The sequence below is a fragment of the Nycticebus coucang genome, unplaced genomic scaffold (assembly GCF_027406575.1).
Source record: "Nycticebus coucang isolate mNycCou1 unplaced genomic scaffold, mNycCou1.pri scaffold_66, whole genome shotgun sequence".
Lineage (NCBI taxonomy): Eukaryota > Metazoa > Chordata > Mammalia > Primates > Lorisidae > Nycticebus > Nycticebus coucang.
In genome coordinates this window covers 305,889-328,453 of record NW_026515593.1, presented here as the reverse complement: position 1 = coordinate 328,453, position 22,565 = coordinate 305,889, and the positions used below count along the sequence as shown (strand labels likewise).

The 22,565-nt window shown below is 37.1% G+C and overlaps 1 protein-coding gene across 1 annotated transcript in view; it reads right to left on the bottom strand.

Annotated features, from left to right (window-relative positions):
• LOC128579568 (putative ankyrin repeat domain-containing protein 19) overlaps positions 1 to 22,565 on the bottom strand; it is a 73,365-nt gene that overhangs the window by 19,910 nt on the left and 30,890 nt on the right. Inside the window, exons 7-11 of the mRNA XM_053581586.1 lie at positions 18,652 to 18,791; positions 12,390 to 12,468; positions 11,733 to 11,794; positions 8,989 to 9,082; positions 6,824 to 6,894 (exon numbers count right to left, since the gene is read on the bottom strand). Coding sequence (XP_053437561.1) covers positions 6,824 to 6,894; positions 8,989 to 9,082; positions 11,733 to 11,794; positions 12,390 to 12,468; positions 18,652 to 18,791 — 446 coding nt within the window. The remainder of the gene's footprint in view (positions 1 to 6,823; positions 6,895 to 8,988; positions 9,083 to 11,732; positions 11,795 to 12,389; positions 12,469 to 18,651; positions 18,792 to 22,565) is intronic.

Genomic DNA, 22,565 nt, shown 5'->3' with positions numbered 1-22,565 from the left:
TTCACAATATGGATGGCAAATAAGATTAATAGAATGGAATGAAAGTTGGAATTAGAAATACAAGGAGTAGTTCAAAAGTTGTCTCAAGAAATCAATGAATTCAAAGACAAAATATGCAATGATTTAGACATAAGGAGGACAAAAAATGAAGACCTCAATGAACTGAGAAATACAGTAGAATCCCTCAGTAATACAGTGAAGCAGGCAGAAGGAAGGATCTCCAAATTTGAATAGAAAGCTTTTGAAGGCTCTAAAACACTCAAAGAGGCAGAGAAGTAGAGAGAAAAAATGGATCACTTGGTGAGAGGGTTGTGGGACCAGTTCAGAAGACCAAACATTCACCTAATGGGAATTCCTGAAGGAGAAGGGGATAATTCCAAATTATATCCTCTACTCCAAGATATAACGGAGGATAATTTGCCAAGCATGACAAAAGATACAGAAATTCAGATAGTAGATAGTGTCAGAACACCAGCACAACTCAATCCAAATAAAGCATCTTCTGGACATGTTGTAATTAACTATACCCAAGTAAACATGAAGGAGAGAATTCTGCAAGCAGCCACACATAACAAAAGTATAACCTACAAGAGAAAGAATATTAGAATGACTGTAGATATCTCTGTTGAAAATTTTCAAGCCACAAGAGGATGGTCATTCACCTTCAATCTCTGAAAAGAAAAGAACTTTCAGCCCAGGATCCTGTATCCAGCTAAACTGAGTTTCATTTGTGATGGAGGAATCAAATACCTCACCTGCATACACATGTGGAAGAAATTTGCCATAACTAAGCCAGCTATCCAGGAAATTCTCAGACTCATCCTCCATCATGATCAGCTTAATGGTCTACCACTAAAGTAAATTCACCCAGAAAATGAATAAAACCTAATATCCTCAATGGTGAAATGATTGAAAATATCCACTGTGGGGGAGGAGGCAAGATGGCTGATTGGAACCAGATTTCCACAGAGGCACCCGTCCAGAAGGAGAGTTAAAGGACAGAAGTTTAGCAAGTAAGCTGATGGTTTAGAGCTGAGCCAAGAGGGAAGACTAAAGAGCACATATCAAAGCATCCCTTCCACAAGCAAGCAAGCAGAGTTCATAGCTCTTCCTATTTTATCCCATGGGAGAGACACTCTATAAACCAGAACTCCTTCCTAAGAGAGGACTCACTAGTGTGCCATGGCACTCTCCCTCCAGGCATTAAACTGAACATAGACTCTACCTGCAATTCTGAACTTCCAGCACTCCCCTCCACTCTCATGCTGTGGTCTGGAAGCCTGTCCCCCATGGAGTCCATATTCTTGGGCATTTTCTCGAGAAGTGTGGACAGGGTGTGGGCTGTTACAAGTCTGTGCTGAAATGGAGGCATGGGTGGAAACTGGGGACTGTGGATCATGGGAGCCATACAGGAGAGAGAGAGATGGCATTCCACATGGCAGCCCAGCAGCTGCAGTGGTGGGATCAATAGGGCTCATGCCCCTGGTGATGTTTTGGAGAAACATTTTCCACCTCGCTTAGCAAGCAGAGGCTGCTGGGCCTTTGCTCTGGTGGCGGCCATGGGTGAAACAGATGTGGGATGGACACACAGGCCCCCTGAGCAAAGGATATGCCTGAGGTGATACCTGCCTTGGAGTGGCATGGCAGGAACAGAGAATAGAATCCACGTGCATGCAGAGACGGCACACTCCTAGGGCAGAGCTGAGTCAGAAATGCTACATTTGTGAGCCCAAGATGCAAGTGTTCCCCAGGAGCTTAGCTGGGACAAAAGCAGGCAGGCAACAGCATCAGCCCATGGAAGGGCTGAAACTGAGAGTCATTTATGAGCACTAAGTGAACCCACCCCAACATAGAGTGCAGTGTAGTCAGAGATGCCAGCTACATGAGTATAGGTGCAGCAGCAACAACACAGGGTGGGACTGAGCAATAGTTTCTGTGAACTCAAATAGTGCCTGGCCCATAGAGCAATAAAGCCAGAACAAAATGCAAATTCTGTGAGAATTGAGTTGTCTCAAGAATTCAATGAATTCAAAGACAAATCAACAAAGTTTTGACACATTGAGGCAAGAATTTGAAGCCTTCAAAGATCTGAGAAATACAGTAGAATCCCTCAGTAACAGAATGGAGCAGGCAGAAGAAAGGATTTCTGACAATGAAGACAAAGCTTTTGAATGCTTCCAAATGCTCAACGTGGAAGAGAAAGGGAGAGCAAAAATGGATCATTCTCTCAGAGAGGTCTGGGACACTTCAAAGCAAACTAACATTTGCCTTATAGGAATTCCTGAAGGGGATGAGGTTGCTTTGAAAGCCCCAAGATGCCCTTCTGCAAGAGATAATCGAGGAGAACTTACCAAACATGGCAAGAGATTCTGAAATGAAGAAAGAAGACAGTTTCAGAACCCCAGCATGACTCAACCCAAATATAGCATCACCCAGACACATAATAATTAACTTTGCCAAAATTAACATGAAGGAGAAAATTCTGCAAGCAGCCAGATGTAAGACAGCCATAACCTACAAGGGGGAAAATATTCGAATGACTTCAGATCTCTCTACTGAAACTTTTCAAGCTAGAAGAGGATGGTCATCAACCTTTAACCTCCTAACACAAAATAGCTTTCAACCCAGGATCCTGTATCCAGCTAAACTGAGAATCATTTATGATGGAGAAGTTAAATACTTTAATGACATTCACATGTCGAAGAAATTTTCCATAAAGGAACCACCTCTCCAGGATATTCTCAATCCTATCCTCAATAGTGACCAGCACAATCCTCTACCAGCAAAGTCAACTCACTCAGAAACTTTTGATCAAAATCCAACTTCCACTGTTGCAAAAGGATTAAAAATGCCTACTGGACTTTAAAAAAATTGATACCCAAAATACTACCAGGCTTATCAATATTCTCAATTAATGTGAATGGCTAAAATTGTCCTCTACAGAGGCACAGTTTTGCTGACTGGATATACAAATTTAAGTCATATATCTGCTGCATATAAGAATCTCAATTTACCTTAAGTGATAAATATAGACTCAGGGTGAAGGGATGGTCATCTATAATGCAGGCAACGCTCAATAGCCAAGACATTACTCAGAAATAAAGACAAAGCAGTAGCAATCATCCTACCAGACTTCAGTCTATACTATAAATCGATAGTGATCAAAACAGCATGATAGTGGCACAAAAATACCAAGGTAAATGTATAGAACAGAATAGAGAACCAAGAGATTAAGCGGGGCACTTACTATCATTTGATCTTTGATAAGCATATCAAAAACATAAATAGGGAAAACATTCCCTATTCAACAAATGGTACTGGGTGAATTGGCTGGCGACTTGTAGAAGACTGAAACAGGACCCTCATCTTTCACCATTAACAAAAATTGATTCTCATTGGATAAACGGTTTAAACTTAAGACAAAAAAAATATAAAAATACTATTAGCGGGGACAGGGAAAACACTTGAAAAAATTGGCCTGGAAGAATATGCTATGAGGAGGACCCCAGTCCCCAGGCAATTGAAGTAACACCAAAAATATATTACAGGGATCTGATAAAACGAAAAAACATCTGCACAGCAAAGAACAAAGTAAGTAAAGCAAGCACACGGTCCTCAGAATGGGAGAAGATTTTTTCAGGTTATGTTTCCAACAACGATTTGATAATTAGATTAAACAGAAAACCTAAATTAATTAGTAAGGTAAGAACTATTGATCACATTTCATTTTAGGCAAGAGAATTGAACAGAAGCTTCTCTGAAGAAACTAGGCGCATGGCCTACAGACACATGAAAAACTGCTCATCATCTTTAATCATCAGAGAAATACAAATCAAAACCACTTTGAGACATCATCTAACTCCAGGAAGAGTAGCCCACATCACAAAATCACAAAACTACAGATTTTGGTGTGGATGTGGACAGAAGGGAACATTTCTGCACTGCTGGTGGGAATGCAGTCTAATATGTCCCTTTTAGGAAGAGGTTTGGAGAACACACATATTAAAAGTAGACCTACCATTTGATCCTGCTATGCCTCTGCTAGGAATAAATCCAGATGACCAATCATCATTTTAAAACAAACATATTTGCACCAGAATGTTTATTACAGCCCAGTTCGTGATTGCCCAGTCATGAAAGAAGCGCAAGTGCCCATAGCCCCTGAATGAAGTAACAAATTGTGGTATATGTATACCATGGAATGTTGTGCAGCCATAAAAAGATGGAGACTTTGCCCCTTTTATGTTCACATGATGGAGTTTGAACATATTTTTCTTAGTAACATATCTCAAGAATCTAAGAAAAACTATACTCAGTACTGTTATGAAACAAATATATAATCCCCCATACTTTTATATGAATGATGAATCACAACTATAGCCCAGAATGAAAGAGGGAAGACGGGGGAGAATAGGGGAAGGGGGAAGCTGTGTGAAGAGAAGGTAAACAGTGGGACATCACCTATAGTGCATATCACAAGGGTACATGTCAAATCTTTTAAGAGTAGAGTATAAATATCTTAACACAACAAATAATTAAGTAAGGTGAACCCTATGTTAACCGGTTTGATGTAAGCATTCCAAATTATGTCTAAAATCAGCACCTTGTACCCCATAAAAGGAGTAATGTACAGTTATGATTCAATAAAAAAATTATGATATAAAAATAAGAACTTCATTAAAAAAAACTCTCAGTGTCCCTTCATTTCGACAATAACTTCTGACTTCTTTGCTTGTTTTTGTGTTTGTATTATCTTCACATTTCTACTCACCTGTGTCAAATGCATGTCGAGTGTCCGTGTGAATTGTTAGCATTTTTACAGTATACCTTTTTCTTTCATTTAAATGAACTTTAGGAGGTGAGTAGAGATTATACTTCAGGAACACAAAGTAGGCATGCGATGGGACATATTTTTGTGACTGAGGCCTTTTTATTGAGAAAATGCCTCAAACACTAAAGAGTGGACACTCCAGGTACATCTTTCCCCTCACAGTCTGGTATACTGTTTGTTACATTAGATGGTGAATTTTCAGAACTTTGCTCCTTCCTTACACTAACTCAACTAAAGGACAAGCAGGAATTTTGTATTATTCACAGTTTTAACCAGAACTCTGTTTCAACTCATTTCTCAGGTGTTTTTATTTACTTCCCCATTCCACTTTGCCTTGTTTGATGCACAGTTGCTTATACTTTTGAACGCAAGGAAGTTCTGAATGTACAGATACATTCTATCAGTCCTCATTCATTCCTAGTCAGGAGACATGTTTCCATATGCAAACATGTGTAGTACCCATTCAAAGAACCCCTAAAGCCCCTGTCTCATCCTGAGTTCCCTGCACATCTAAACCCCCTCTTGGGTTAATTCCCAAAACAGGTTTCAGAATAGAACAGGAAGTTCCCTTAGTGCCCAAAGATTCCTAGACACGGGTAAAACAATGGTACAACTTACCACAACCCCCTAGCAATGGCTAAACAATGATGGAAAGCTTACTCGAGTAAAATTTCCCAATCCAAGTTTATCCCCATGCCAGCTGCCAGAATGCAACCCCCTGACTCACTGTAACCAGTGCCAAACCCCTGACTCACTGTAACCCCACCCTTGTGAAAACCGACATGCTTTTGGCCCCCTGAGCCAACTCTGTAACTCCGCCCCTGAGCTAACCACCTGCCATGTTTGGCTTCTGTTTTTGCTTGGCTTGCCACATAGCACAAAATCGGTATAAAAATCAGCTTGATCCTCGCCTTGGGGCCGTTTGCCCTTTGGACAAAAACAGGCCTGCGCGGGTGTAATAAATCACTATCTGATTTATACCTAGAGTGGGTATACCTGAGTCTTTCTTCAGGTAGCATGAGTACAACACATGCACTATTAACGTGCTTATTTCCGTTCTGTGTTTAAAAATTGATAACTGAAACCTGGGAAATTTTACATTATCACAAGACAAAATCAGTAGCAATCAGAAAGAAAAGCCAATTCTCAAATGTGAATTTAAATGATATAGCACAATATGACAGTGCTATTTTCTGAAACAGACTGTCGGCTTAAGCCCACATTTAATATTTCTTTTTTTTTTTTTTTTTTTTGGCCGGGGCTGGGTTTGAACCCACCACCTCTGGCATATGGGACCGGCGCCCTACTCCTTGAGCCACAGGCGCCGCCCCACATTTAATATTTTCTAATGTCCTCATAAGACAGTGAGTGAAGGAAACTTGGTACCGTTTAATAATTTCCTGAAGCTATGTCAGTTACAACTTGCTGCTGTACCCTCACATCAAAGTCCCTTTCTTCAAGGTCGGATTTCCTACATAGGCACAGTCTAATGACCTAATTCCCTCTCTCAGCACACACACTGAACTGAGTTAGAGGCCACAAGGTGGAAGAAACACTCTACCTGGCACGACTGATGTGCAGTATAAAAACTACATTACGGTTTGGTACATTGGGAATGATGACTCTTTGAACATGAGTCCAACTCAGTGGTCATCATGATGAAATTGCTCGTAATTTCTCTTGCTTAGTAATATGATTCTGTACTTGGCATTACCGTCCTTATCATGTAAGGTTACAAAACTGAAGAGCCAGAAAAACACCAAAATCGTCTGCCTGGATTTCAAGGACAAAGATTAGCTGTAAGTCACTCTACTTTAGGAAGGTTTAAGTTTTATAACTAGTTAAAAAAAACTGTTTAAAATTAAATATTAGCTAACCACATATGAATTCTAAAATGCCATTCCAGTAGGAAATGTCCCTTGGACTACGTCACATCATTCATGTAAAGAAAACAACATTAAACCAGGTACTTAAATTTAAATTTGTTGATACCTGTGGCTGGTTATTTTCACTTCCTTTAGGTTCTTCTTCCTCTTTCACTGATTTTGATAAAATTTTGTGTCCTGTAAATTTCATATATTAAGTTAAATGACATTGCTTAGAATGATGTGATAAAATCTCTCAGCTTTATAAAAATGTATACAAACCTAAATTTATTTTTATCTTATAAATTGAGAGTTTAGATGAAGTTAAGTCTTTAGCAAACTATATACCTCTTTAAAAATTACTCCTAATCATCTAATACTTGAAAAACCACTCAGAAGTGGCTACTAGATGTCACCAGGTAGAAGGCATATGAAGATCACAGATTCACTCACAAATTCTTCCATACAACATAAATGACAAAGCCATCATAAACAAAGAAAATTTTATCAATCCAGAAAAACATATCAAGTAACCTATGTACTCCTGTCTACCTCCTATTAGAACCTTCAACGCGTTGCACATGTTAATCATCAAGTTGTTGTTACTTTTTATACCTTCATCAGTGTATGCCTGGTGATATATATGTGAAATGCTTTCTGCTCATATGCTGACAATCTTCTTTCCTTTTTTTTTTTTTACACAGATTGCTACGTGAGGACTCCATTCATTATGGCTCTTTCCCTCAGTAAGGCATATCCTCCTTCAGTAAGGCCTCAATACTCTAAGGATTTCTCCTTTGCAACTTCCCCACCTCAACTGTAAGTTATTTATTTCCATTTCTATTCCCCAGATCTCAAGGCTCACAATATTCCATAGCATCATTGGCAAACAGTTTTTACCTATTTTACTTGATAATTATGGAATGCAGTTAAAGGAAAATGAATAAGATGCATCAAGGTTGGCATTTCCAGAGCTCATGTGTGAGCTGAGAAGGAAAGGGTGAGATGAGCAAGGTGAAAAGTTGGAGAGGCCAAGAAAAAATGAGAGCAGGACGGGATGGAGCACCCTGCGGCCTACAGATTAGGTGTACACTGTATCCTCTAGCTTTCCCATCTTAATATGTCTTCCTCCACTCATTCAAAAGCCTTGTAAGATACATCTAAGTAATTATGCATATTCACTCTAAATATGACATATTTATAAAAAAGGAAACAAATTGATTCACCTCATCATTATAACATATTAACTAATTTTTACATTTAAAAATCAGTTTCATATTCATTGAAAATATTAAGAAAAGTCATGGAATGGGCTCTATAAATTTATGGTTTTTGACTTTATTTTCTGTGGGGATATTACATTAATCTCTTTCTGATTTTAGAAAACACCTATTTTAATAAAGAATATTTTTAAAATTGACCAGTGTTTTTATATTCAAGTTAATGTATTTTTATGAATTAATATACATATAGCACATATCTCTGATGCCTAACACTTACAGGAGGAGAAATGCATTGCTGCTATAGCTCCAGAGATTCACCATTCCCCACAATTTTTTTTTTCTCCCAAAATGTTCCTTGAATATCCAGACTGGAGAATTCAAACAGAAATAGTTTCAAATACCGGATCCTATCCTTCCAAATTCCACGTTATAATTCTAGCACACTCTCTTGCTTCCAGTGATCTCTGTGGCAGAAGTAATCTTAATCTTCTGTGTAAATGCAAATTTCTTGAATCAATACAAGAGCATTCTCTTGGTTTTCTTCATCATTAACTGCAACATTACGGGTACAACTTATTCCTTCCCTCTTTCCCTGCTCATGAACCTTTTTTTCGGATCTCTTGTCACCATTCTTTTCAGGGATCATTTATGCCACTTATTTCCTCTTCAATTAGTAGTAATAGTTCATATCTATAATTTGGAATTGTTCACTTTTTTCTTTATCCCATCTGGCTAGGAACATGTTCAGAAATACATGTAAAAGCAAAATAATGCCCTCCTTTGATCCTTCTGTTGGAGATGTTCTCCAACAGCTCTTCCTATATATTTCTCTACAGGGATGTCTATAGTCTTGTTACTTAGTGTGGTCCAAGAACCCGCAGCATTGGAGTCACCTGAGAACATATTAGAAACACAGAGTCCCGAGGGAGCAGTAGCTCGACCCTGTAATCCCAACACTCTGGGAGGCGAAGGCAGGTGGATGCTTGTGCTCTGGAGTTTAGGACTAGCCTGAGCAAGAATAAAATCCCATCTGTAAAAATTGTCTTTTACAGAAAAATACAATTCTTACCTTCTACTTGTGCATTTACTCTGTTTTTTTCTTCTTGATTGGCATCCTGAGATGAATGACTAAGATCCTTCTCTGAAAGAGTCTCTGAAATACTCTGTTAAAGTTAATATCAATATGAGTTAAGTTAAAAATAATAAGTTACATCAATATTTGCTAATCATTTTCTTCAAAAACAACTGAATTTTTTTTGGTAAAAGCAATTACATATAAAACTAAGAGAAACATGTACTGAAAGCCAAAACACTTCAATACAGAACTTCATATATGCTGTCTAGCTCAAGCTCATCTTTTATGTGCATATCGGTGTTTAAACACAGCATGAAAGGCCAAAATGAATCACATTCACAAAAAAATATGAACTCGTGCATGTTTCAACATGGAACAAGCTTGAAAATAACCGATTACTTTGTACTCACCACAAGGAATAAGAGAACTTTTTTTTAAAACAAAATACACTTGCTCTAATACTTACCGATTAAACACATAAAATATTTCTTAATGGAATTTTAGCATGAAAATTTGACACACAGAATTCTAATAAACTTTGTATATGTCATATTGGGCATAAACTGAACATTCATTTTTATTTCATATTAACATAAGTGTACCTAAACAGAACATTTCTGAAGCTGCTTTATTTCGGTAAACAAAAGGTTAGAAAAATCTAAAATATGTTTTGTAGAGTTTTACTTATGATTGAATAAAAGGATACCGCAGTTAAAAATAACTGTTTTGTCATGTTTAAATAAAATCAAACAAACACTAGATATAGTATGTAACTTTTTACTAACAAAAAGCAAATTAGGAACTATAGAAAACCTCGATATAAAAGAATACAAACATTTATTTTTGAAGCATCTAAGATATCCCAGACATGTATTTGCACATTTTCATTTCTATGCATTATAATAATAAAAATAAAATTGACTGATGATGATGATGATGACGACTACCCTACTTTCTGCTTCCTGGTGTTCCCAGGATGTTTAGAGTAAAAAATGATACATATGTGATCCATTGCTTTCTTTCCTATCTTTCTCCCACAATTTCACATGGCTGGCTCCTTCTCATCCTTTAGCTGATAGCTTGAAAATCACACTCAGAAAGATCTTTCCTGACTATAGATTTCCACCCCAGTCCTTTCCGCATTAACTGCAATCTTCCTCTATATTGTCTAACCTGATATTCTCTGTTTTCTCTATATGAAGCCCCCATAGTAAGTCAGAATTTTTGGCTGTTTGGCTTTCTGTTGATACTACAATATTTATATGAAGCCCACATAGTAAGTCGGATTTTTTGGCTGTTCGGCTTTCTATTGATACTACAATACCGTAAGTCATCCTATTGTACATTCAATGTTTAACTACTTAGCACATAATTGGTACTCATAGTACCAGATACTACTTCGGAGGCTGAGGCAAGGGGATCACTTAAGCCCAAGAGTTTGAGGTTGCTGTGAGCTATGACACCACAGCACTCCACCCAGGGCACAGAATGAGATTCTATCTCAAAAAACATATATATATATAAATACATACATATCTTTTTTTCAAGGTCAAACATGTACAAATCTCATTGGGAAGGTCATAAGCACAAAATCACTATTCTTACAGGATATCTGCCACAATAGTCTCCCAAAACTTATTATACCCCAAATTAGAAAGGCTCATGCCAGTTCTAATTTGCTTAACTTTCCATTTTACCTTGACACTACTGTCTGAAGGATTTTTTTTAAAAAAAGAACTACTTCCCATATTTATTAAATCATTAAATAAAACTGTGAACATTTCTTACATTTGCATGCATACTTTTCAGACTATAAAAATGTTTCCAGATTTCATACTATATTTGTTCATTACACATACCTAAGAGGTTGATATTAGTGCCATGTCTATGAATTAGGTCACAGACATTCAAAATTAATTAAATAATTTTCCTCAGTTTCCACAGAAAATGAAAGATCCAGAATAACATGTCTTTTGACATCCATTTGATGCTGGTGCTGCTGCCCAACCACTGCTTCCAAGAGGTCAGCCTTTAACATGTCTTCCTACCTGAGCTCTGCTTCCGAATAAATTGTCAGTATTTCATACCTACAGTGTATCAGAAGCATGGCTGCCACAAAAGTATTCTATGTGTTCTATTTTAGAAAATGATTTTTGTTTATTAAAATTCCACTAAATCAAATTGTTACTATTACAGCCCAACATGTTCACTTACTCCCCATGATTTTTTTTTTTTCTCTTAAAATGTTCCTTGATGATCTAGACTGGCCAATTCAAACATAGTAACAGTTTTGAGTGCCAGATTTTGTCATTACATGTTCCAATTTATAAAAATCAAGTCTCCAAACTGCTTGCCCCTGAATTTCATTAGGCCTTTTATTACACATCCATATTTACCACAGACTCATGCATTTGGCTATAGATGAATCTGGAATAATTCTTTAATTTTTAAATAAACTTAACGTCAAATCCAAATGGTATTCTTATAACTTCTAAGCCTTATCATTTTGTATTATATTACACTGTCTTTTTAAAGGAATCTTGCAAATTAGCAGAATTTTACTATTCAGCAGCTCATTCTTTCCACATAATTACTTTATTAATTATGGCCTGATAATGTAAGAAAATAATTCCTTGTGGGAACATACACAGCTGAGAAAAGGTAATTAAAAGCATCCCTTTTATGTTTTAAAGTTGTCAATGCTTATATTTTAAAGTAATGATAAGAAAAGACAGTACCTCCAAATACAAACTTGGTTCTTTTGGTTTGTCGTGTCCTGATAACAGTACAGAGATTTTATCTATAAAATGTCATTTAAAGATAAATTAATGATAAAAATATTACTGCATTTTCAAAACATATACAAATGTATCTCCATTTGTGACTATTTCAGTAAAATAAAACTCATAGCAAAAAGAATTTCAGAAGGTTAAAGCAGTTTCAGGAAAAAGTTTATAGTATAAAAAAGGTGGCAAAAGAAACGTACTTAAAGGAATGGACAGTATATTTAAAAGGAATGGACATTATCTACTTGTGACCTTACCTATGGTGCATATTGCAAGGGTACATTGCAAGGGTCAAATCTATGAAGTGTAGAGTATCAATGTCTTAACACAACAATTAAGTAAGTGAGGTGAAGACTATGTGACCCAGCTTGATTTAAGCATTCCTAATTGTATATAAAATCAGCACATCATACCCCATAAATACATTACTGTACATAGTTATGATTTAATAAAAACAATAAAATAAATCAAAGGAATGGAAATTAAACCAATACCCATTATTGGTTTTTATTTTGTAATAGCATGTAATTAAAAATTTTAGATGTTTCCCCTAATTATAAGATTACCACCTCTTATAATTTATTTTCACAAAAATAAAATTGTCATTACCTATTTGCTTTTGTGTAGCACTTTCAACAATACCAATCGTGTTGGTATTGTCTCCAACTTCTGACTCTCTTGCTCCTTCCTATTGAGAAAAAGAAAAGTCAACTTCAGGAAATGTATTGATTCACTCACACATCAATCTGTTAGCAAAACAACACACATTCACTATGTTTATCAAGCATACGCACTACCTGGGAGAATAATTTGAACACAGAAACAGAAGACAGAGTCTGTCCTATATTTAAGTGGGTGTGGCAAAGATATATGGAAACAAATAAGAAAGGTAATTCATGAGTCTGTAATTACAGTAAATTAATTACACAAATGATACAATGGAGGAAGAGTCAGTTCTACCCAGGAAGCTTAGGAAATGCAGCAAAGATAGAGGCGTATTTTCAAAGACAACGATGTACACAGTGAGAGTGTGAAGGGCTTTTGGATGGGGAGAAGGGGCAAAAGGATGAGGAATGGAACCACAGGGCATATGAGGGCTATGAAGGTAATGCGGTAAAACTGCAACCTTGTGATAAGGAACAGGTTTCAGAGATGAAATGGGAGAATCAGGCCAAGCTACCAAAGACAGGTGGCAGAAGAGGTGCAAACTTTCCCTTTCCTGTAATGGGATCCACTCAATAAGCAGGTAAGTCAGGCCACCACAAACATATTTTCAAAAGGTCACCTTGGTAGCAATGTGAAAATAGATGAACACCTGACAAAATCAGAAAAGAGCTTTTCAAAATCATAGATCAGAAAGAGAATTATGGTAACAAGCTATGAACACTGGTAATGGTGAGTGACTGGATTGGTGATCTGCAGGAGAGATAAAGTACAAGATTTACACTAACTTAATGTTTCAGTGCTACTTACTAGATGTTATTTACTAGAAAAGAAAAATCAGATGACAAAATAGGGCACCAAGAGTCAAGGAAGTAAGGGAAGGGTTAAGGACAGTGTCTTCAGTCCTTAAAGTCCAATATGTCAACTATGAAGCATGCAAGGACATAGGAGATAAATCTGGATACATACTTTAGGAAGAGATTACTTACTCATGAAAGGAATATGGTGTTAAGAACATAAGTATGTGTAAGATATTCTAAACTGGCACACCTATGTAATGCAAATCCAACAGAACTCTGACATTTGGAAAATGAGAACAAGAGGAGAAAATAAAACCATAGGATTCAAATTTTATATTTTAACATTTTTGAAGAAAAATACACTTTCATTAATATATGCAAATATTTATTTCTTGTTATTGTGTCCATTTTTAAAATTGAAGAAAATGTTTATCTCAAAAAAAAAAAAACAATTCAAGATGCTACAAGAAAACTTTTTCAATAATTATCCCTACAAATTTTAACTTGTAGAAAAAAAATGCTGTTATGATTAGAGAATTACGAGGGCATTTTAAGTACTACTATGATGTAAGAAAGAAATGTAAAACCCTAGTTTAAATTTCACATGGTTTTCTTATTCTTCTGTCAACAACGTACTAATAACTCTGTCTATTGATACCTGATAGAATAGTCATTAAAAGTTAAAGAAAAGGGGTGTGGTATGTCTTTTATGGGTGGGACAAGGGTTCTTTTTCATTATTATTAAATTGTAGCTGTGTACATTGATATGATCATGGGGCATCATACACTAGCTTCATAAACCGTTTGACACATTTTTATCATACTGGTTGACACAGCCTTCCTGGCGTTTTTTTAGTTATTGTGCTAAGACATTTACATTCTACATTTACTAAGTTTCACATATACCCTTGTAAGATACACCACAGGTGTAATCCCACCTATCCCCCTTGCTTTATCCCCCTCCCCTCCCTTTCCCCCTTCCCCGTAAGTATCTCAAGAATCGAAAAAAAAGTACCCAATGTACTCAGCCCTACTATGAAACTAATTTAGGGCTTTCACATGAAAGCTATAACCCAGTTACAACCTAAGAATAGGGGGACAAGGGTTCTTATCTAACAAAGCAATCAATGTACGCTGGATTTGTGTACCCTCAAGGAAACCTCAACAACAACAACAACAACAACAAAAACTGAAGAAAGGATCTAGAATTTAAAAAACCCTATGATTATACATGTTGAAGATTTAGAAATCTCCCAGTATATCCATGATTGCCCAGCAGGAAGAAATGGACTAAAACATCAGGCCCACAGACTCTTGTGTTTTACTGATAAAAGACATTGTGTACAAGGTTTGACAAGCATGAATACTAAAGTTAATAATACTTCTTTAGAATAATAAAATGTTCGCATTCTGGACATATTTGTCAAATTAAGAAATGACCTTCCAGAGATAATTTTGTATACTATTTGGCAGTCTTTACTGCCGTATGCTTCTATAACTTTGTGTAGTTTATTTGATAATTCTTTAATCAAATCTGACTACATTTACTGGATGTGTGAACATCTGTGTCCATTACAGAGATTTCATGAGCACAAGATGAATGAGAAAAACACCAAAACACACAACTGACTAATTTGTTTAAGAGGTTTGAATTTAAAATATCTTTTCACATTTAATGGATACATAAATTTTAATTTTAGTTAACAAAACTATAAATGTTTATTTTGCCTTATTTTCAAAAAGTTCAGCTACCAAGAAATTACATCAAATAGTAAGATAAATTAGTTAAGTTGAGAATATAGTAAACACTGTTAGAAAACTTCAACAAAAGACAGAAGAGCCAAATACTAATAATTCATTTAATAATTCTAATAGAGCCTAAAAGAGGTTTCACTTTGTATAATCTGTGAGCATAGGTTTGACTAGATTAAATATGAGATGACATTTCATTAAATTGAAAAGAAATATTAGAAATGCTACCAAAAAATAGAGAATAGACCTTAAAAAGAAGATTGATGTTGAGGCTGTCATAAGCAATCAAAGGAAAAGATAACTTTGGGGGGTTGTTCATAAATGGAATACCCGAAAAAAGAAAAGATAACCACATAGAATAAACATGTTTTTTTCTAAAAAATAAAATAAAACTCCTTTATTATTATTATTTTTAAGACAGAGTCTCACTATGTCCCCCTAGGTAGGGTGCCATGGCGTCACAGCTCCAAGCAACCTCCAACTCTTGGGCATCAGCGATTCTCTTGCCTCAGCCTCATAAGTAGCTGGGACTACAGGGTCCTGCCATAATTCCTGGCTATTTTATTGTTGCAGTTGTCATTGTTGAGCAGGCCCAAGCCAGGTTTGAAACTACCAGATCGGATGTATGTGGCATGTGCCCTAAACACTGAGGTACGGGTGTCCAGCCATTTTCTAATATTTGTAATTGATACATAATAGGGGTCCATATTTGGGGAGTACACATGATAATTTCACACATTCATATCATCAACTGAGGGTATAAGGATATTCATCATCTTAAATATGTAAACATATACATTTTTATATATACATTTTTTTGGGGGGGAAATAGCTTTATCCTCTGTCATAACACAAACCAACAGACTTTGGTGTTGGCAAGTGAGGAAACACAACAGTAGAACCCGCTGCTCACTGAGAAGGAGGAGGATGAGTTACAAAGCCTTCCCCCATTTCTCATGCAGCTGAGATAAAGCCATAACCCTTATAAATAGATCATTATATTAAAAATATTTCCAGGGTCCACCTGGCTCTGCTCCTACACAAATAGGGTTAATCTCTGTAGTAAAAAGGGTGATATTTTGGGGGCAGAAATTTGGGGGGCTGGTAGCTGGAAGACAACCCAATGTGTAATGAAGGCTCTCCCAAACATCCAGAAGAGAGGGGCAAGGGGGCCCTGTCATTGGCTGAGAAGTATTCCTGGAGGTAGTCTCACTCCTGTCCTCAATCCCTGATGCTCTTGAGTGATCTGTCCTTTCAGACACCCCCCTGTTCCACTCTCAGAGTCTATTATTTTCTTGGAACCCACCTATTTAGCTCACCAACCAAGTTTTGGTGTCCCCTATTGCTTAGGCCTCTGAAGTCATCCCCTTTAAATCACAGCCCTCTCCTTAAATACAAAGCATGAGAAGACCTCAAGGGTCCTTCCTGCCAGGAGTATATTCCAGGGGTCAGCCAGTTTGGGGGTCCCCCCTCAGGCCCAGACCATGAATTAAATTGGCGCTGGGCCCTGTGTTCATTGGTGGAGACCTCAAAGACATAGGCAGGGCAGTAATTCCAATAAGACACCCGGCAATTCCTGGGTGTCTCTGTTTGTCACCACCGGGAGGATGGTGGAGTTTTCAAGGATGCTGTTCATCATGTATCATTCAGCCAGCTACTACAACTTGTGCAGGAAATACACCAGGTACTCCTAGAGGGGTGAGCAAAACAGGCAGTACACAAATCTCCGTCCTCCAGCTGGGCCCGCTCTGTCTCCACCTTCTCCACCACCTACTTGCCAAAGGAGCAGGCCTTGGAGGAGCACATGAGGGTCATGTGCTCCAGGCTCTCATACTGGCTGCTCACTCTGTATAAGGCACCACTGTTGCTGCTTCCACCATTGCTAGCCCTGGTCTTCTCACCATTTGGGCCCCAGTTCAGTTCTGCCAAAAACTTAAACAGGAAAAAGACAGGGATAGGAGGCATTGATCATCAGTTCCTGGACACCACCCTTTTCTCAGAGAATTTGTAATTGATCTGCTGGACATCCACACTCTTGAGTGGGGGTACTCCAGGGCTGGGGCAGTGCTGGCTGATGTGTACAAACAGGTGCCTCTGGTATGAGGCAGTTCCACACAGGCAGAGAACTCTACTAGCTGCAACCAGGAAGAGCCCAGGGCCCAAGCCTGCCAGGCTGGGGATAATGGAGCAAGTACAGACAGGGGTGAGAGGGGTTAAGTGAACCCTTACCCTGGTCAATAGATGGGGGAGTCAATGACAAGAAGAATGGCTTCACATCTGAAACTTGCACAGGGCTCTAGGGCCCCAGGCCAAAACTGGAAAAGCTCAGAGGCTTGAGGACCACCAGGACCCAGTTTGGTGAGCTGGGCCAATGACGTGGTAGCCATGGTTCGGAAAGCCTTGTTCTTGGAAACCTGGTCCTTTAGCTTGGACTAGATTTCTCTTGATTACTTTCAAGTTGAAACCTGGATGAGATTAGAGACCTGGTTGCAAGTTCAGACCTTCTCCAATCTTAGCTTGATGTAGCAGGTAATCATTTCATTCTAACCGTACATCTTGCCTTCAAAGGACAAGATGATTTTCTGACAACCATAGAACAGGTAGATGGCCAAGCTCTGCTCAGTATCTGGGTTCCAAACACCCTCTGCATCTGTGTCCACTTTCCTTCTAGTACTCTTCCTGCCTGTGCCACTCTCATCACTGCCGTCCTTAATGCTTGTCCAGCCATGGCCATCATCCACAAGGGACCCTAACCCAGGGTTCCCAATCACAGCCTCCCAGCCTGTAGCTGAGGAACCATGACCTTAGATATTTATCTTTCCTTCATGCTAGGAACTTATGAAATATCTTCTAGTTATTTGTAAATGTATACAAGATTAATGTTACTATAGCCATCATTAAGTTTTCTTTATGTTCCTTATTAACATCAGTTATAAGTCATTCAGATAAATCTGAACACGTTTTCATTACCTGGCTTTCTTTTTCTAAGTTATGTTTAAAATAATTTCTATTATATCTTTTACAGAGATCATGCCGCCATTTAACTCCACTATTTCCGTCGTGTGTTTATTTATTTATTTATTACTTTTCTTTTTTAGAGATAGAGCTTCACTTTTTCACCCATGGTAGAGTGCCATGGCATCACAGGTCACAGAAACCTCCAACTCCCAGGCTTAAGCGATACGCTTGCCTCAACCTCCTGAGTACCTGGGATTATAGGCACCCACCACAACACCTAGCTATCTGTTGTGTTTTCATAATAATCTCCCTCATTTGGACTGTCTTACTCAATGTTTATATTTATCTTGCCCTTCCTCAATCAATTCTTTCCCTTCATCACTCTCTTCCTCTCCATGTTTGTTGAGCTGGGGTTTTTTGGTTGCTTTATAGTACTTTCCTTCCATAATGATAAGCTTAAGCTTTGCTCCACTAGTTTTCCTAATGCTCAATGCTAAGCACATCTCTGGCTTGTCAATATATGATTTCTCTTATGATTATGAGGACTTTTTTTGTTAGATCTTTCTTATTATTATGAGAATCAGTGGGATGGTATGTGAAAAAAATCACATTGTATCCCATAAATGCATTAATGTACACAGGTATGATTTAATAATAAATAAATATCCTTTAAAAAAGGTTTTATGAAGACAACTTACCTCTGTATCACAATGGTTGACAAAGGCCATTCGAGGACCTGGTATGAATGGCTGGACTAAAGTGAAGGTGGAAAAATGGTTTTCAGCCATTTCTTCCTTTTGACAAACAGAACGCCTTTCCTTAACCAAAGTTGCTCTTGCTACAGTAAAAACAAGGTAAAGAATACATAAAAATATTGGTAGTTCATAATCAATAAATAACAGAAGAAGAGACAGTCTTCAAAAAGCTTATAATTTTCCTTGCATGTCTGAGAAGCAGTCTATAGACTTTTAAAATCTTGGTTGGAAACCCAAAAGGAAACGGAAAAGGAAGAAAAAGGAAACCAGAACAAAGGAGAGGTTGCAATCTTAATTTCAGATACAAGCAGTTTTAAAGCAACTAAAATTAAGAAAGACAAAGATGGAAGAGAGGAAAGGAGGGAGGGGGTGATGGGTCATGGTGTTTGGCACACCTCTTGGAGAAAAAACACATTTATAAGAGGGACTTTGCCTGACAAATGCAATTAGTGTAACTTGGTTATTTGTACCTTCAATGAATCCCCAACAATAAAAATAAATAAATAAATAAAATAAAAATAAAAAAAGAAAGACAAAGATGGACACTTTATACTGGTCAAAGGTACAATACAACATGAAAACATATCAATTTTAAATATTTATGCACCCAACTTTAATATGCCCATATTTATGAAACAGACCATGAAGGGTCTGAGCAATATGACATCCCAAAGACACCATAATAGCTGGGGACATTAACATCCCTCTCACAGAACTGGACAGGTCCTATAAATGGAAACTAACCAAGATACAAGGGACTTAAATATGACCCTGGAACAAAAGGGATTAATATACATATACAGAACACAACATCCCAAAGCAAAAGAATATACATTTTTCTCAGCCCATCATACATACTCCAAAATTGACCACATCCTAGAATACAAATCAAACCTCAGCAAAATTAAAACAATAGAAAGTATACCTTATACCTTCTCAGACCACAAGGCAATAAAGGTGGAACTCAACTCCAACTAAAATGCACATCTCTACACAAAGACATGGAAATTAAGTAACTTTTAGCTAAATGAGAGTTATGTTCAAGAAAAGATAAAAGAGGAAATCATTAAATTCCTCAAACATAACATCAATGAAGGAATAAGTTCTAAAAACCTGTGGGATACAGTGAAAGCCCTCCTATGAGGGAAATGTATTACATTAGATACCCACATTTGAAAAACAGAAAGGGAGTGCATTGACAAACTCAAGAACCATCTTATGGAATTGGAAAATACAACAATCTAATCCCCAAACCAGCAGAAGGAAAGAATTAACCAGAATTAAATCAGAGATTAATGAAATTAAAAACAAGAGAATCATTCAAAAAATTAATGAAACAAAAAAATATTTTTTATTTTATTTATTTATTTATTTATTGCAGTTTTTGTCCAAGGCTGGGTTTGAACCCTCCACCTCTGGCATATTGGGCTGACACCCTACTCCTTTGAGCCACAGGTGCCCCCCCAAATGATTTAATTTTTTGAAAAAATAAATAAAATAGATAACCTGTGGCCAGATTAACTAGAAACAGAAAGCAAAATCTCTAATCACATCAATCAGAAACAATAAACAGGAAATAACAACAGATGCCACAGAGACACAAGAGATTATCTCTGAGTACTACAAGAAACTCTATGCCTAGAAATTGTATAATGTGGAGAAAATGGATCAATAACAAGAATAATGTCCTCTCCCTAGACTTAAACAAGAACAAATAGATCTTCTGAAAAGACCAATCTCAACCACTGAGATTGAAGAAAAAATAAAAAATTTCCCAACAAAAAATGCCATGGTCCAGATGACTTCACACCAGAATTCTATCAAACCTTCAAGGAAAAGCTTATACTCATATTGCAGAAATTATTCCAAAAAAAAAAAAAAGAGAGAGGAAAAAGGAAGGAATCTTCCCCAACACGTTCTACAAAGCAAACGTTACCCTGATGCCAAAACCAGTAAAACATCCAACTAAATTGAGAATTTCAGACCAATTTCACTAATGAATATAGATGCAAAAATTCTCAATAAAATCCTACCCAATAAATTACAGCTACACATTAAAAAATAAAATCACAATCACGCAGGATTCATCCCAGAGATGCAAGCCCAGTAAAGAAAAAATGTACTTCACCATATCAACAGAAGCAGAAACAATGACCATAGGATCCTCTGAATAGAGGCAGAAAAAGCATTCAATAAAATTCAACATCTTTTTTTTCTAATAAGAGCACTTAAAAATATAGGCAGAGGTGGCATATTTCTTAAACTTATTGAGGCCATCTATGACAAACCCACTGCTAGTATTATACTAAATTGAGTAAAACTGAAAACTTTTCCACTTAGAACTGGAACAAACACAAGATTGTCCTCTACCACCACCACTATACAACACAGTGCTGGAAGTTCTAACCAATTCAATCAGGCAATAGAAGGCTATAAAGGGCATCTTAATGGGAGCAGAAGAGGTCAAACTCTCCCTCTATGCCAATGATGATCTTATACTTAGAGAAAACCAACAACTCAACCACAAGAATCCTGGAAGTGATCAAAAAATACACTAAGGTCTCAGGATATAAAGTTAATCTCCACAAGTCAGTAGCCTTTGTATATGCCAATAACAGCCAAGATGAGAAGCTAATCAAGGACACAAATGTCTTCACAGTAGCCTCAGAAAAAAATGAAATACCTAAGAATATACCTAATAAAAGAGGTGAAGGACCTCTATAAAGAAACTTACAAAATCCTAAGAAAAGAAATAGCAGAGGATATTAACAAATGGAAGGATATAACATGCTCTTGGCTGGAGAGAAAAAACATTATTAAAATTTCTATACTCCCAAAGCATTCTACAGATTTTATGCAATCCCCATTAAAATACCATCATCATACTTTCAAAATGTAGGAAAAAAAAATAATTCTGCATTTTGTATGGAACAAAAAAAAAAAAATGTTATAGCCAAAGCAATTCTTAGTAATAAAAACAAAGCCAGGGCATATCCCTACCAGACTTTCAGCTGTAAAGATCAAAACAGCACGGTATTGGCACAAAAATAGTCACTGACATTTAGAACTGAATAGAAAACCATGAAAGGAAACTAATATCTTACAGCTACCTGATCTTTGATAAAACAAACAAGAACATACACTAGGGAAAAGAATCCCTATTCAATAAATGGTGCTGGGAGAACTGGATAACGATATGTAAAAGACTGAAACTGGGCCCCCATCTCTCATCACTTACAGAAATTGATTCAGGATAGATAAAAGATCTAAATCTAAGGCACGAAACAATAAAAATCCTCAAACAAAGTGTGGGGAAAACACTTGAAGATATCAACCTGGGGAAAGATTTTATGAAAAAGACTTCTGTGGCAATCACCACAACACCAATAATAAACAAATGGGACTTAACTCAACTGAAAAGCTGCTATACAGCTAAGGGAACAATAACCAAAGCAAACAGACAGCCTTCAGAATGGGAAAAGACATTTGCATATTATGAATTGGACAAAACCATGATTACTAGGATGTATAGACAACTCAAATTAATCAACTAGAAAAGATCCAAGAATCCTATATATCACAGGGCAAGAGACATGAATAGAACCTTTCTAAAGACAGATGAATAGCTAACAAACATGAAATAATACTCATCATCCCTGATCATCAGAGAAATGCAAATCAAACCCACCATAAGATATCACCTAGCCCCAAAATGGCCCACATCACAAAGTCTCAATGTGGCAGATGCCAGTGTGGATGTGGAGAGAAGGGAACACTTTTACGCTGCTGCTGGGGATGCTAATCAATACAATCTTTTGAAAGGAAGTATGGATAATCCTCAAAGAAGTCAAATTAAA